The 16,868-nt window shown below is 38.0% G+C and overlaps 2 protein-coding genes and 1 long non-coding RNA gene across 3 annotated transcripts; 2 read left to right on the top strand and 1 right to left on the bottom strand.

The window, feature by feature from the left end:
• Positions 1-2,312: 2,312 nt before the first annotated feature.
• LOC146165540 (uncharacterized) lies at positions 2,313-14,752 on the top strand. The gene is made up of 4 exons (XR_014494609.1): positions 2,313-2,427; positions 2,542-2,619; positions 13,848-13,915; positions 14,525-14,752. It is a non-coding gene; the product is annotated as an uncharacterized LOC146165540 (long non-coding RNA).
• On the bottom strand, positions 2,936-5,754 carry LOC146165542 (sterile alpha motif domain-containing protein 3-like). Its single transcript, XM_083382742.1, has 10 exons — positions 5,543-5,754; positions 5,416-5,481; positions 5,165-5,345; positions 4,997-5,087; positions 4,736-4,906; positions 4,416-4,616; positions 4,076-4,226; positions 3,769-3,848; positions 3,542-3,700; positions 2,936-2,992 (listed from the first exon to the last, which is right to left on the bottom strand). Exons 1-10 carry the CDS (start codon positions 5,745-5,747, stop codon positions 2,936-2,938), a joined length of 1,362 nt encoding a protein of 453 aa, XP_083238868.1. The 5' UTR covers positions 5,748-5,754.
• On the top strand, positions 9,559-13,480 carry LOC146165541 (uncharacterized). Its single transcript, XM_083382739.1, has 2 exons — positions 9,559-10,237; positions 12,762-13,480. The coding sequence occupies exons 1-2, from the start codon at positions 9,559-9,561 to the stop codon at positions 13,478-13,480; spliced, it is 1,398 nt and encodes a 465-aa protein (XP_083238865.1).
• Positions 14,753-16,868: the final 2,116 nt, after the last annotated feature.

Genomic DNA, 16,868 nt, shown 5'->3' with positions numbered 1-16,868 from the left:
AGTGCTGTATTTGATCTTGCTCGTGGTCGAGCAACAATGTTCAACAAAGACGTTGAACTGTTTTTGTCGTCGAGTGGTCACTACTGTGTTGGTGTTATCCCGAGGAGACACAACCCTGGTGACAATCACTTCCATGATCGGAAGACATGGAGAAGCCCTGGCAATTTGGCCAGATCGTCGTGCCCAGTAAGAGCGGCTCCTAAGGTCAGCGAACCTAGTAAAGAACACACTAAACGAGTTGTGCGTGTAATCAGTGAAATCACAGATGCAGCGCAGTACGAAGACTGTGGTGAATGTCCACATCTCGCCAATGATGAGCGGAATCGATATTACTTCAACGCGTGTAAAGAATGCAAGAAGGTAAAAGGAAATATATCCAATGGTTGGATGCTTCGCCCAGATGATAAGTACGGTGGTCGTCAAGCGACAGATGAGTGCGTCAACATATCATCGGGTTCTTACTTTTCGTCCGGTCAACTTGAGGTTGATCGGTTGCTGTGATGGTATACGAGGGAGCCAAGGTGCATTGCTGTACTGACGGCCCTATTGTGCGTGTCACATCAACGCAGTAAATTAGTTGGGTGTTGGGACGGACTGTTATGTTTCTATTCTTGCGTTTGCTATACATTGCCGAGTGTTCGTTAATCTTTCTATTCGTTGCGATTCACTTTTTTAAGAAAAAAAAAATAACAGTGAGTTTGTTAAGATTAACAGTGAGCTTGCTAAACCGCATTTTTATGTAAGTACTTTATGACCTATTTAATTGTGTGATCATTCTATGACTTGCGGTCAAAGGTCACTGAGCACATGGTGCCTTGACATTGTAGTTGTCCTTACGGCAGTTGGTGTTACTACCTTGTCGCGGTAGGAGCTCATGTTGTTAGTTACTTGTAAGTGTTTGGCAATGATGTTTAACTTACTGATTCTGTTTCTATTTTATTAACATTGTTTTGTATTGATTCTATTTGAATAAGGAATCCACTTGTTTAGGCCTTCGCGTGTTTTAATAAATTCCTGTACGTGTACACTGATAAAGACTTCAGTATCGGATCGGATCCATTAGTTTTCACATTACTTATCAATTACGATTTAAACATTTATATAAATAAATAAAAAATATATTTTTATTTTTGATCATATATCACTGTCAGAACGGTGTTTAAATTTGAACACCAAAACGGTCTAAGCACGTTTAAAATCTAAACACTTAAACACCTAATTTAAACACCTTTGTGTTTAATTTGAATTTTGATGTTTAAATTTTAAACACCTGAACGATTTTATGCTAAACACCTGATATTTTGACGTGTTTAACATAGAATATTGGGAGATTTTAAGCACAATTAACGATTTTAAACATGTTGACGATTAAACACTTGATATTTTTACATGTTGATTGTTAGACATGTTTAGTTCAATACATTCTTGCAAAGTTATAGCTTAAGCCATTTATGTTGATGTGATGAGACGTTGTGAGAGAGGTATTGTTATTTTAAAGCACTGAGCGGTTGTTTTTGTGCGATTGCGTCTATCGATTTCGTCAAATATTTAACAAGTTAGCATATATGGTCGTAACAGATCACAATAAACAAAATTACTTGAATCATGGTTTCCTAACTTAACATCTGTTCGGCCTATTTGGCATATGTTAAAATTATAAATATACGGGTTAGTGTGCTTAACGCGCCATTAAATCCAATATATGATTTCATTAATGTAGCTTGGTACCAAAGTACAAAGCGAGGCTGTGCGGTCTTGTGCCGCCATGACCTACTTAAATTGCGCCAGCAATAAAAATACGCGCGATGAAAACAATCTACGGCAAGGATTTTTTCTAGAGAAAAGCTGTATCGCCATGAAGCTTGTATATTTTTCAGGAATAAATTGTTTGACATATGACGAACAGTAAGTATTCTTTATTAAGTGTTCGATTTACGATATATTTTAACTAATTATAGTAATTATTTTTTGTTTTAAAACAATTTTCTGTGTACAGATAAAGTTCATTCAATAAATAAAGTTATAAGGTATTTGAAATTGATTCGGTCCGCTGAACAACGCACTGGCCTGTGACGAACGCGGGATATTGAAACGTCAAACAGAAAAAAAAGCTTAGAACTTTTTTAACATTTATGTTAAACAAATACTATAAAGTGTATAGTGGTGACATATATACTTTAATTTGCTTTTTGATAAATGTGTAGTAATAATGTTTTATTAGCTGTGCTAGACTGTCAGGTTTAGAATCTAAAATGTATGTCACAAAAGCCTTGTCTTGGAAAACGAAGTGACTGAATTTGGATTTTTGTTTCAGAATTTAGGTATTTCATTCATAAATCCAAAAGCAATGAAAGTTGTAAAGACTATTTCATGATGATTTGTTGCTTTACACTTTATGAAAGGATAAAATTAAATAAATCATTTAAGGTTTGTATGTTTTTTTATTCTAAATAGAAATTTAATTTTTCTGTTAAACAATCAAGTATGCTTTTAACAATTTAATAATATTAAAGATACTAAGATTACACTGCTTTGTTTCAGGGCAATCAATGACAGCCAACCGATTGCTCTTTTCGACTTCAAAAATTACTTGCTTCGTGGACGATTAAGGTTAAAAATGTAAGTAAATTTTACTTACATATTTTACATTAATATAGTTTATTCACATTTGGCTTTTATTTTGTATGTAGCGGCCAGCGAGGAGAACTATTGCTTTTCAAAATTGACTAATATATAAGTTTTTGCTTAGAACCTTTCATCATAGAATATGTAAAAAAATATGGTAAATATTATTCCAACATTTTCACCAATTTTGATGTTTTTTCAATCTCTATAAAATTTCTAAGGTACTTAAATATGTGTTACGCCTAAAAAAATCTTTCAACTTTGATATTTCCTTAGCGTACTTCTTGACTTATGTTGTGTTGTGGCGACTCTATGCACTCAGTCTCCCTCCAGCATAGTTGCTGGCGTGTAACAGCCCGTGGGTGACCTAATTAATGTCACACACTGTAAATTTAAATACAACCTTTTAGGTGGTAATTACCACCTAAAACCGTGGTCCCTAAAATGTGGAACTGACCACCCTAAAACACAGCGTGGAAAAAACCACCCTATAGCTTTCCACCCCTAGAGTGACTACGTTCCACCTTTAAAGTGTGTACCGTAGTGTGTGAGTTACCACCTCTTTTGAAGCATGGTATCCTCCACCCACGAAAAATGACTATATGTTCCACCACAGTAGGGTGGGAATTTACACCTCTTTTGAAGCATGTTATTCTCCACCCACAACAAAATACGTCATCCTGGTATTTTATTAGGATAATGCTATGCCATTTATGAACAGATAGGCAGAATGATAAAAAGAACGAAGAAAAACAGAATGGTTATACGTAAAAATATACACCATGCATGCAGAACACAGATTTTTAAGGCACTTCAGTACAACTTAGAGCCAATTAATGACACGTTGAACTGATATATTAATATCTGTTGGTATCTTTAAAAGATAACTTAACAACTGGAATGTATTGTTAAGCACTTGTGGAAATTGGATATCAAAAATCCAATAAGCAGCAATAAGTATGACAATTGCATCATCAAAACTATCACAGTTGCACATCCAACATTTTTGTACATAAATGGATATGGTGGTCCCAGTTAAAACAATGCAGGGATACAGTGTAGCCACCTCTTCATCCTTAAAAGAGCAATAATCAATAAAAAATAAGATAAATATTTTTGCTGTCCTTAAAGCATACTACATACCTCTTCTCTGTATTGTATGAACTGATTCAATCGGTTGTTACAAAACAAAACAGGAATAACACAAAGGACTTCAGAAGCACCTTAAAAAACATTGAATATATAAATACATATACTATTATTTACATACTACACAGTTCTTTTTAATACTAACATTACACAAAAAGGGGTTTATTAATTAATTAAAAATGACTGAAAATGGGGAAAAAGGTTGTTTGTTAACTTTATAGACCACAACAAAAAACATTACTAGCACAGAACACAGGGTAACTGCCATAATATTTACTGTACAAAATCTTTATATGCGTACCTTTCCCTTTCAATAGCTGAATTAATTTCTTTGGAGCCAATTTTTTTTTTTTTTCTAATTTTTGGTTTAATTTTTCGATACGCCCAGATGATATGCTTTTTAGATTTCCCCTCAAATCTTGGTTGAAAATTCTTTGGGCCTCACCAAACACCTGGCAAAATATTTGGTTTTAGGAGAAAACACATAATACTATGTTTACAGAAATGACTGAGATTAAAATATAGCACAACAGTTGAAATATTGTGGTTAAATCAGAAATAAAAACAACATTTTGTTCATGATACAACACCATTTTTTAAATCAAGCATAATAATCTCATATGGCATTAATTAATACTCACCACATCAGGAAATTGGAAAGCTGGGTACTTTCCAATTAGGCTTTCCACAGTCAAGGTTCCCTCACAGACTTCATTTCTTCGAAATGTGTAAGTTCGTTCCATCCTATCCAATATTAACTCCATGTTTTTCACATTTTTACGGCTTTCTTTATCCATCTGTTTAATGTGCATTTCTATGCTGTGGTCGTCTTCTAAACTGTCCTATGTTTAAAGAATAAAGGTGTTACATCTACGTTAATGGCTGCTGCAGGGTAGATATCTATTAAAGAGATAATATTTATATAAATGTATCTGTGCATTTAAACTAAACAAGCTTATACCTTATCAAATGGAGCAAACTGGCGTTTCGCTGGAATGATGTCATCGCTGACCTCTTGTGACCTCTTTCGCTTGTGCCCAAATTTGTTTTTCATTTTTATTACCATTTCATTTGTGGTCATTGGTCTTCGTGCATCTCTAAATTTTTGACGAATGCTTTCAATCCATGTCCCCTGTTACGAAATCATGAAAGTAGTTTAATACACACATACAATTATATATATATATGTATATATATATATATATATATATTGGACACCTACAGCAGGGTTTTTTGAATTCTGGTCTTTTAGCTCCGGAAACTGTTTCAACAATTCTAGGATCACATGCTGATACTCCAGGTGTGTGGGATATCTTTTTATGAAAAACAGCATTTGTAATTTTCGATCAGTATTACCAAATAATAAAAAAAAATGGGCTTGTCAACTTACAATGTATAAGCAGACATTGAATGAAATAATACTTGGCAAACTTGTCTTCTAGCTGCAGAAGTAATTCTGCCATTACAATCATGAATAGCCTGTCGCACCATGACAGGAAGGGCCGGAAGCTTGTAGCCAACAATCCACTCCGTGTTACTACATGTGGCCAATGGTTCATCAATAGGTTTGTCTGGGTCAAAGTTGTTAAATTTAAGAATATAGCAAGAAAAAATATTGGTACCGGTAATAAATATACATACTTGCTGCAAAATCGTCCTCAGAACTTAAAGGCACAGTGCTGGCCGCAGAACTGGAAGAGCTTACGTCTTTAAAAAGAGAAAAACAGATTAAGATTTATTACAAAAAAGTGCTTTTACATGTATTTACCTGAAGGGAGAACTTGCAGTTTGGCTACATCGGGCAAATTTTCAGGCACATGAATGTCCACCCAGTCCTTAAACTTTTCGTTCCATTCTTGCAAACGAAATTTTTCCACATCAAATGTGCTTTTAATTTTTTGAAATATTTCACTTTTATCACATTTTAAAAGTTCTTTCCTATTACGGCAGCTAATATGGTATTGTCCACTCATTATTATCCTTTAAATTCTTGAACAAAAAAGGGTTAAATTCGAGTTAAAACACATAAAATGTTGGTCAATTGACATAATCAATGAGTGTTATAGAAAAATCATACGGAAAATACATTTAAAAATGTAAATACATAGATGCATGACTTAGGCCAGTCTATCAAGAATAACTTCTGAGGTCTATTACAAAAAATTCTATATTGTAGCCTAACCATCTGTTTATCAACACATTTGTATAAATCATGGGGGTGTCCACACAACTCCATTCCAGGTTTAAAAAATAACATTGTCCCAGTTTCAACTACAGCATAACTATGGTAATGTGAAATAAAATCAAGGGTTTTTAAAAATGAACCACAAATGTATGTTTTAGATTTTAACACAACAATGGTCTTAATTTGAATAAACATGGGTACATCATCTAACACATCCAACACAAACACATCGTTTAGAGAATATGTTACACCATTTTCAGTGATGCATTTCGCACTGATAGCGGTTTCATAAGATTGAAATTCTACCTCGGTTTGTAAATAAATAGAAAATGCATGTGGCAGCTCATCTACAAGTATAGGTTTTCCTAATACACTTTCAACATCTCCAGTAAGGCCTGCAATGTCACACTGCTCATAGCATTTCATTAATTGGATGCGACTTGCAACTGTTTTGCAAATATTTTTGAAATTTTTACATCTTTGGGCCACTAACTTTAATTTTCTATGAAAAGATTCAAATCGCATGCACCATAAATTGCGCAATGGGCCATAAATTTCTAACAAACGAGGATAATGAAGGAGAAAATGTAGTTTAGGTTTGACTAAGTCAGGAGCAAAAGCAGCAAATGAAAAATAGAATTCCTCAACTAAACATCTTAAATGATCACTAATGTTCTTGCTGGTAATTGGAGCCAAAATAATATCCATAACTTCGGAGAGCAAACAGTATAAATGCCATGCTTTATTTAAGGAAACAAAGATCTCCATAAGGAACAAGATCTCCAATGATAAAAGGTAAATATCTAAACAAGCATAATGTTTCACTGGCAGAAAGTGATATTTTACCATTTTGCATTATTATATTACCAGGGAGAGCACGTGGCTTATTTTTGTTTTCGCATCTTCCAAACTTAAACTTCCTTAATCTTTCATTTACAAACCCAATTAAACATATACCACTATCTTGAAAATGTTTAAATATTGCTTGCATGACAGATGAAAGCACTCCTTCCAAACAATCGTGCATTATATCTGGGGGAAAGGCAGTCACAGGTGAAAAGCCCTGAATCATATCAAAAGCACAACTTTTTGCCACTCCATATGCTGACACCAGTGTGTCATCAATGCTTACAGCAGCTACATGTTGATTGTGGATGGTTGGGGTCCGGAGCTTAAAATCTGTTTCTCTGCATTTTGTTTTTATATCTGCATGAGAACACATACAAAACCTACATATACATCCACTACTAAAACATCTTCTAAATCCACCTAGTTGATGTGCCCCAAGGTTGTCTGCCGATATTGTGGCAATTGTCCCAAAAACTCGAGTTCCGGGACCGATTTGTGGAGGTGCATGTGATTGTATAAGCAACCCTTCAAATTCCAGTTTTTGAATGTCATTAATAAGAGGAGCCACAATTGGATCAAGACCATAAGACTTTAATGTTTCTCCTTTTACCAATATCGACAAAAAAATATTCCTTAGTTGTGAACAGTACTTTGGACCTATATTACCCACATAAAAATAAAAACATGCCAGTTTATTTTTGGACTTTGATGACCCAAGTGGATTGCATAGCTCCAATTCATCGAAATAAAAGTGCAGTCTAAGCAAATCTTTTCTACCGTTAAAAAAAGGATGCTCTTCGAACAATAATCCGTTTGTAAAATCTACATTTTTTCTTGATTCTGTGGTAGCATTTCTTTTTATAGTTGCCCATACATCAGAATGTTTTAAATATTGCTTTAGAGTATTAAGCACAGGAATATATTCAAATGAAGACTTGTCATCTAAATGAATAGTGACAGATTCTACCAATCCAAGTGTTTTGCAGTAGTTTGTAAAATAGCTCTTACATTTTAAAGCATTCCAACTTCTTACCAAAAATTCTTCATCCAACAGAGCAATATTTGTGTCAATCCCAGGCCTGGGGGTAAGATTACCCAATACATTGAAATGAAAAGAAGAAAATAATCCAATTGTATCATCCATTATATTCATGTAAGTGGAGTGTGGAAGAACATATTTTTCTTTTAATTTCAAACAAAATTTTGCAAGTTTACATTCAAAATCCTGCCCTGGAATACCAGATTCTACTATTTCAAAATCCATAGCACTACAATTCACTTGAGCACATTCTTCATTTGGTTGTTGAGCAACAAAATTATCTACATTGGAATGGTCTCTCTGCAAGTGTTTCTCATAACTTCTTATACTGGAATATGTGCAGTGACAGTTGTTTATTTTGCACGTGAAAGAACTGCTTCCTAAGTGAGACTGTTTCAGGTGATGAAGCAATAACCTTTTTTCACATTTGACGAAACAATTAGCACGAGGACACGGTATTTCCATTGTTTATATACCTTCTATTCTGTATATGCAACATTTCTACAAATATATTAAATTATTACTAAATAGATGATCTTATAAATTATTACTAAATAGATGATCTGACCCACCATCACATAAACACTAATCGAAACCCTATCCAACATAATGTGCGTTCCTTAAATAATTGTTTTAACGTTGGTAGGATTCTAGACCAGCGCCCAAATACTATTTCATCTCTCAACAAACACTATACTACTGTAAACTAAGAACGCCATTAATCATCAGACTAACGAGACGAGACAGCAACTTTTTGACTCCCGCTACAGTACGCGATTTGAAGACCTGCTGCTTCACTCCCGCTGGCCGCTACACGGATTGAAGACCTGCTGTGCTAAAATTCCGCCAAAAGGATTGTGCCTTTGTTCGCTCATTATTGAATTATGACCTCCTTTTACTATCAACCAATAGGAGCGTCGTCTTAACTAAACGTTGTTGGCGCGCTTTCTGACTTAACGGCGCAGTGGTTTAGCGATTGCGACATTAATGCCATTACAAACGCACTGGATTTGTTAGGTGTTTATAACCAGTTATACGTTTATAAAATTGACCCCGACAAAATTAATTTCTAACCGTGTAGCGCCGTTTTATACGCACCTCACAGCACACAAACACCTTGACATTGCAATGTTTCATTTGTAGTAATTAAAATTAACAAATGAATATTACTAATTAAAATATTAATGTAATTGAAGTAAATGTGTCGGTTTCCACGTTTAAAAGGTGTGAGATTCCACGTTAAAAAATACGTTTTTGTGCCATATATAGGGTGAAAATATATAAGGTGAAATGGTGAAAAACCAATGATGGGAAATTCCACCATGATTTTTGGACGGGGTGGTCTTATCCACGATTTCAGGATCAGAGGGTGGATATTTCCACGCTATAAATCTCATGCTTTTGTGATGGTGGAAAATTCCACGCCTAGGAGTTTTATGGCCACCTTTTTTCACATGATGGTGGAATCTACCACTATTTTTCACGAATTTCCACCCTAACGTGGATAATTACAACCCCTAAATTTTACAGTGCACTCGAGTTAGCACACTGTAGTTGACGAAGCGTACAATTGCCTTTTTCTTGCGTACGTTTTCATCGTGGTTACGCGGTACATGTTCCACCACTTCTTTGAGCGCCTCATACAAGAATCATCGCTACATCTGGTGACCCCTGCAAGTCCAGAAACGACATTTCTGGACAACAAAAGAATATGACGGAGGAAAGTCAAGCAATAATGCAACACGCCGTTGCCCTCAAACTGCCTTCGTTCTGGTCTGCGCAGCCACGTGTCTGGTTCCAACAAGCTGAAGCGCAATTCGCATTGCGCAATGTAGCGATTGACACTACGAAATATTACCACGTGGTTGCAGCCCTAGATCAAGACACCGCAAAACGTCTTATCGATCTATTAGAGAATCCACCGCAAGATGGAAAATACAACGCCATTAAGCAAAGGCTCTTGAGCACTTTCGGTCTTTCACCCCAGGAACGAGCTTCTCAGCTGCTTAACATGCCCGATTTAGGAGACCGTAAGCCTTCTGAGTTAATGGATGACATGCTTGCGCTTCTGGGCTCACACGAGGCGTGTTTTCTTTTTCAACATTTGTTCCTACAGCGCCTGCCCGAGGATGTCCGCGTTATTTTAGCAAGCGAGGAAATGACCAATCCACGCCATTTAGCCCAGCGGGCAGACACGCTTTGGCAAGCAAGCAGCAGTCGGACAAGAATGACTGTTTCAAAGGTTAGTTCGTCAACGCCTTCACGCAACCACGAAACCCATTCAGCTAACATCAACGACCAGGGTCTTTGTTTCTTCCACCGCCGTTTTCGAGAGAAGGCGCGCAAATGTGTTCCTCCATGCAACTATCGGGGAAACGACCGAGCCGGTCGTTGATACTTTCAACGGCCGGCATTAAAACCTGTCTTTTCTTTACTTGGGACCGCACATCCGGTATTAATTATTTAGTCGACTCTGGTGCCGAAGTAAGCGTTATTCCGCCAACCGGACGTGACCGCACAATACCCATCCCCGGCAAGAAACTCTTGGCTGCCAACGGAAGCAATATACGCACCTACGGAACTAAGGTACTTCGCCTCAACTTGTCCGCAGGCCAATTCACATGGAAGTTTTATATTGCTGAGGTTTCCCGTCCCCTACTTGGCGCAGATTTTCTACGGGCTCATTCGCTTATGGTCGACTTTAAACACTATCGTCTGGTAGATGCGAAGTCAGTCTACGGCACTCCACGCAGCAAAACAGCGCAGGAAGCATCCCATGTCATTGCTTCGACTGTTGAAACTCCGTACTCTAAGTTATTAGCCGCATATCCGCAACTCACTACTCCCCAGTTTACACACGCGATGCCAAAACACGGTGTGCACCACTACATTTCTACCAGCGGCCCTCCAGTCCATTCGCGCGCACGTAGGCTTTCGCCGGAAAAGCTCGCAATAGCGAAAGCTGAATTTCGCAAAATGCTTGACATGGGGATCATTCAACGGTCGTCCAGTCCATGGTCATCGCCACTCCACATGGTACCGAAATCGTCAGGCGGATGGAGACCATGTGGAGACTACCGACGCCTAAACGCCTGCACCACCGCAGACCGTTACAACATTCCGCACTTACAAGATTTCACGGCACGCCTAGCAGGAGCTCAATTGTTTTCTAAAATTGATTTGATTCGTGGCTACCATCAAGTTCCTGTGGCTCCAGAGGATGTTCCCAAAACAGCTGTAATTACTCCCTTTGGGCTTTACGAGTTTCTTCGCATGCCATTTGGCCTAAAAAATGCAGCTCAGGCATTTCAGAGGCTAATGGACACAGTTTGTCAAACCCTTGACTTCGTGTTTGTTTATATCTGGACGACATCCTGGTTGCCAGTCACTCAGTAGAAGAGCATCGCGATCATTTGAACAAGCTTTTTCAACGGTTGTCGAGTCACGGCCTTGTCATCAATCAATCGAAATGTCAATTCGGAAAATCGCGCATCGATTTTCTCGGTCATCGCGTGGATAAAAACGATGCCATTCCTCTGCCCGACAAGGTTTCAGCAATTACACGGTTTCCACAACCTATAACAATAAAAGGTCTACAGGAATTTACAGGTTTGATTAATTTTTATAACCGCTTTATTCCCGCTGCAGCCCGCATTATGAGGCCGATTTATCAAGCGCTTGCTGGCAAACCAAAAACGCTGGTATGGACAAACAGTTTGGATATGGCTTTTAAAGCAGCTAAATTAGCGTTGGCTAATGCTACCTTACTTACTCATCCTCAACAGCATGCGAAAACGGCTATAACGGTCGACGCTTCGGAAACTTCAATCGGTGGGGTGCTGGAGCAGTTCATTGGGGGCATATGGCGACCGTTAGCATTTTTTAGTAAACAATTAAGACCACCCGAAATTAGCGCTTTCGACCGTGAACTGTTAGCTTTACACTTAGCTATCAGACACTTTCGTTACTTCCTTGAAGGCCGTATCTTCACCGCATTCACGGACCACAAACCTTTAACTTTTGCATTCGCAAAGATTTCAGATCCATGGTCCAGTCGCCAACAACGTCATCTTACCGCTATATCAGAGTTTACGACGGACGTGCAGCACATCAAAGGAAAGTTCAATCATGTTGCAGATGCACTTTCTCGCGCTACAATCAGCAATGTACACAGCGCCACTGTCGACCTGGACTACAGCGAGCTTGCGAAGGCGCAACAGGTACAAGAGGTTCAGGTTTATCGAACCGCAGTTTCTAACCTAAAACTAGAGGATGTCGCCATCGGGCCAAATGGCCTTACGCTTCTTTGCGACACCTCAATGGGCAACCCACGACCAATAGTACCACAATCTTGGCGCCGAAAGGTTTTTGACGCCATCCACGGTTTGTCTCACCCCTCAATCCGGACAACCCGACGACTCGTGGCTTCCAAATTTGTATGGCACGGTCTCAATAAAGATGTTGGCTTGTGGACCAAACAATGCACATCTTGCCAAAAAGCGAAGGTCCACCAACACGTGCGCGCACCCTTACAGCATTACCCATTGTCGAAGGTCCGGTTTGCCGATGTGAATATCGACATAGTCGGCCCGCTTCCACCACCTTCTCAAGGTAATGTTTATCTTTTAACTATGGTTGACAGATACACGAGGTGGCCTGAAGCAATTCCGATGAAAGATGCAACAACCATCACCTGCGCGAGGGCATTTGTTTTCAACTGGGTGGCACGATGTGGCATCCCGATAAATGTTGCATCCGATCGCGGCCCGCAGTTTACATCGGAGCTATGGTCATCGGTAAACAAACTGCTCGGCATCAACCTGCACCGCACCACTGCTTTTCACCCACAAGCCAACGGCCTCGTAGAAAGGTTTCATCGCCATTTAAAAAGCTCCTTAATGTCGCGTTTAACAGGTCCCAACTGGGTTGACGAGCTACCGTGGGTTCTTTTAGGAATTCGAACAGCTCCAAAAGAAGACTTGCAAACATCTTCATCAGAGTTGGTTTATGGCTCGCAAATCACAGTCCCAGGAGATGTTCCAGTTCGGCAGGCTGCACCCCCTCCTTTAGATTTCCTGAAACACCTTCAGGAGGCTATTCGAGCGTTTACCCCGGTTCCAATGTCACGCCATTCCACCCACAGGCCATCAATACCTCGCGGTTTCGAGGACTCGCTCTATGTTTTTGTACGCAGAGGCTCGCACCGTCCTCCACTAACGCCTCCCTACGATGGGCCATTCAGGGTAATCGAACACGGCCCAAAGACATACAAGCTGGATATCGGCGGAAAGGAGCAGCTAGTGTCGGTCGATCGCCTTAAACCGGCGCACTTGGACACGACGCATCCGGTTCAAGTGGCGCAACCGCCCCGACGAGGACGACCTCCAAACAAAGCAACAACAGTCCGGCCTCAAACAACGCAAACACAGCATGCGTTTACGCAAACACCGGCTGGACTGCAGGTCCAGCTACCGGCAACTTCAGCCCAATCGGCTTACGCACGCAACAGGCCCCATCGACAAGTTCGGACGCCGGCGCGATACTGTTATGTTTGTCATTTTTCGTTTCTGGGGGGGAGCTGTGTGGCGACTCTATGCACTCAGTCTCCCTCCAGCATAGTTGCTGGCGTGTAACAGCCCGTGGGTGACCTAATTAATGTCACACTCGAGTTAGCACACTGTAGTTGACGAAGCGTACAATTGCCTTTTTCTTGCGTACGTTTTCATCGTGGTTACGCGGTACATGTTCCACCACTTCTTTGAGCGCCTCATACAAGAATCATCGCTACAGTGTTATGTTTTCAGATACTGACGATGATTTTAATAGCGAAATATATTTATCAATTTATAACATCCAAACAAACTGATTTTCGGTTTACATTTCCATTGTTTAAATCTTACTTTGAAGCTTTAAATGTAAAATTTAATCTGTAGTACTTTTGAATGCTACTGGACCTTTAATAAATTATATAGTTTACGTAACTTTTTTAATTATTTACAGGAATTTTAACTGCAAAGTGTAAGATGGGAAAAAAAAGTGGAAATCAACAAAAGAGTATAGATCACAAGGTAAAAAAAAACTCAAATTTTCTTTTTCTTAATCTTAAGTTCATTTATCCAATTTTTAAATTTGTGGTAAATACATTTAATTTATATGTGTTGTGTCTAATGTTTGGTCTGCATATCCCAGTATTGGGCAACTTTTTTGGGTTAGATTGTGTATCACTAGTTTAAGCACAAATTTCAATAGCACATAATGGCGAATACAATAATCTGGCACACATATTTTTTTTTTGTATTTAATGGTTTAATTTGTTTTCAAAGTACGGTGAACCTTTTTTTAAATTTTAGTGGGTTATGAAGATATCAATTGCAATAAAATGAACTTGTTCGCAATCATTGCACTGTCATTCAGTTAAAGTGTAACATAAATAATACATTTCCTAATGCTATGCTTAAAGAATGCATTGCCACAAACTTAGTACATGTCATAATAATATGTTTTTGTGGTGATTAATGACAGACTAAAACATATTTTTATGACATGATGACATGTAGTGGTTCTAGTCGGTAACTTGAAAATTTTACTATGTTTAGCAAGTAAAAAAAAGTTGTTCAGTGACAGTGTATAATTTAATTATTGCAGTATATTACATTAATCTAAATTTTATTTTTTAGGCAGCCATGCTCAACTCGTCTTATAGAAAAGCTCTTCAAGGCCTTTATTGGGCAAACCTTTGTAGGGCACAGCAGCATTTCTGCATTTGTATATGAGTGGATTGAATGGAGATTAAATTTGTGGAAGAACAACACTTATTGAACAAATTGTTTAGTTATATTTCATTGATATTCGAGCCTGTTAATATACACAGGATTTAAGTTATCCACCCTGTTACTCTGTGTTTATATGTTTTTAAACCACCTACTTAAGGCTTTCATTGATATTCGAGCCTGTTAATATACACAGGATTTAAGTTATCCACCCTGTTACTCTGTGTTTATATGTTTTTAAACCACCTACTTAAGGCCCCACCTTGAAAATTTGCCAAGCATAGCAATTATAGATATTATAAAAAGGGTTTCAACTTAAAATATCTCCTTTTTCTGTGGTTTTTTCAACTTTTTCTGTTTTTTACTTTTTATCACATGCACATTTTTGTTTGCATAAACGCCTTCATTGTATTTGACATGCGATATTTATACTATTACTAAATATGGTTTTAAACAACCCACTAAAGACCCCACCTTGAAAAATTTGCCAAGTATAGAAATTATAAATATTAAAAAATATATATATTTTTTTGTTGTTTTTATTTACTTTTTCTCTTTTTTAATTTTCGTCGCATATATATTTTTGTTTGCGTAAACCCTTTCATTGTATCCAATTCCAACATGTTATTTTGTGCTTTATATATGTTTTCCGTTTTCCTACTTCTTTTCATTTGTAATATAAGCACTTCAATTTTTAATGTATAGTTTTCTTTTCCAAGTTTTACATTTTTTGAAACTTTCACTGTGTTGAGCTTTTTGTGTTGTTTTTCACCTTTTTCGCGCAATAAAATGGTTGACCCAATGAAATTTTTGTGGAATTGATTTGGAAACACTGAATACTAGCCCTAAACACAACGGCAAAACGTCTAAACACCTGAAATTTAAACATGCTTATTTTTAAACATGTTACATTTTCGCCCATTTCAGGTGTTTAATTTTGGTGTTTAATCGAATGACAGTGTAGAAGCCAAACAAACTGATTTGCGGTTTACTAAGTTCTGCACTTTTTTTCTTGCAAAGTGTAAAGGTTGGTTTACATCAGTGGCGTTTTGCGTCTGGCGCAAAACGATAACGTCTTCTAGTTAGTTCACACATAACGCGTTGCTTTTGTTAACGGCAAATCTCCTCGCTTCTAACTGAAAGCGTCAAAGTTGAAATATTTAACTTCCGCAACCGAAAGCGTTTTTTACGCTTTATTTGTCGACGTTTTTCGTTAAAGCACAGCTCGTCTGGTGTCCACAGAGTATTCCCGAACGGGATGAAAAGCTACCCAAGGCCATTAAGTGTTTACTATGATCGTAAAATGTAGGAGGAACGTAAAATTCGTTACTTTGCAATCGTGTCCATCGGTAGCAGCTTTGTTTAATACTTACAAGTGATCTCAAGTTTTCCTGGGTTGCTTAAAGCTGTTCCTTCATCACTTGTTGCCAGGCAGCGGTAATTCCCCGCATCTGATCCTCGGAGTGGATTTATCGTCAAAGTCCCATTTTCGCTAATCTTGTACCTCTCTGTATTTTTTTTAAACAGTGCGTTATGAATAGCACATGAAATAGAAAAAAATATTTTTGACAGTAAACTATTAGGTGTTGTTCAATTAGAAGTTACGATCCAGAATGTAAACTGAACCAAGGCCATATCCGTCATACATCAAAATTCATAACAAAACTTTAACAGTAATAAATAAATTTGATTTACCTCTAGCATCTATCTCCAGATTTCATTCACCCTTGTCCCATGATATGATAAAACTATCTCGTCTATATATAACATCACAAAATAACTTCGGTTGTTTCGCAAGCTATCATCCATTTCTGACGGTCACCCTTATTTTTTCTGACGGTTTCACCCCTTTTGGTTCTAACGGTTCACCCCTTTTGTTTTTTTCTGACGGTTCACTCCTTTTGGTTGGTTCACCCCTGCAAATTTTGTTTACCCTGGGGTGAACCATTTACCTGTTTAGGAAACACTGTTCTGTAGCAAACTACATTTAGTATATTTAAACCGAGTTTACAGCAAACCGTAAATGTCAACAAAAAACCAACCATAGCTTATCTCAGGGGTCGGAAACCTTTTACTAGTCGCGGGCCAAAACCAAACTTAAAAAGATCTCTGCGGGCCGCACAAAATGATAACTAAGAATTGTGTGATTTCATGTTATAACAACTGTAAATCAGCCGGGACTCGGATTATTTTGCACTTAAAAACGTGTTTAATTACATTTTAGGAGGCAGTGAATGTGTTGGCGCAAAGC

The sequence above is a fragment of the Ascidiella aspersa genome, chromosome 2 (assembly GCF_963924565.1).
Source record: "Ascidiella aspersa chromosome 2, kaAscAspe10.2, whole genome shotgun sequence".
NCBI classification, from domain to species: Eukaryota; Metazoa; Chordata; class Ascidiacea; order Phlebobranchia; family Ascidiidae; genus Ascidiella; species Ascidiella aspersa.
Note: the sequence above shows the minus strand (reverse complement) of the source record. Positions and strands in the feature narration are given on the sequence as shown.

Bases quoted from the DNA above. Each gene is read 5' to 3' on its own strand.
- LOC146165541 (XM_083382739.1), top strand. From the start codon at position 9,559: ATGACGGAGGAAAGTCAAGCAATAATGCAACACGCCGTTGCCCTCAAA. The intron at 10,238-12,761 runs GTTGATACTTTC...CGCGTTTAACAG, and splicing joins GGGAAACGACCGAGCCGGTC to GTCCCAACTGGGTTGACGAG.
- LOC146165542 (XM_083382742.1), bottom strand. From the start codon at position 5,747: ATGAGTGGACAATACCATATTAGCTGCCGTAATAGGAAAGAACTTTTA. The intron at 5,482-5,542 runs GTAAATACATGT...CTCTTTTTAAAG, and splicing joins ACTGCAAGTTCTCCCTTCAG to ACGTAAGCTCTTCCAGTTCT. The intron at 4,907-4,996 runs GTAGGTGTCCAA...ATTTCGTAACAG, and splicing joins AGAATTCAAAAAACCCTGCT to GGGACATGGATTGAAAGCAT.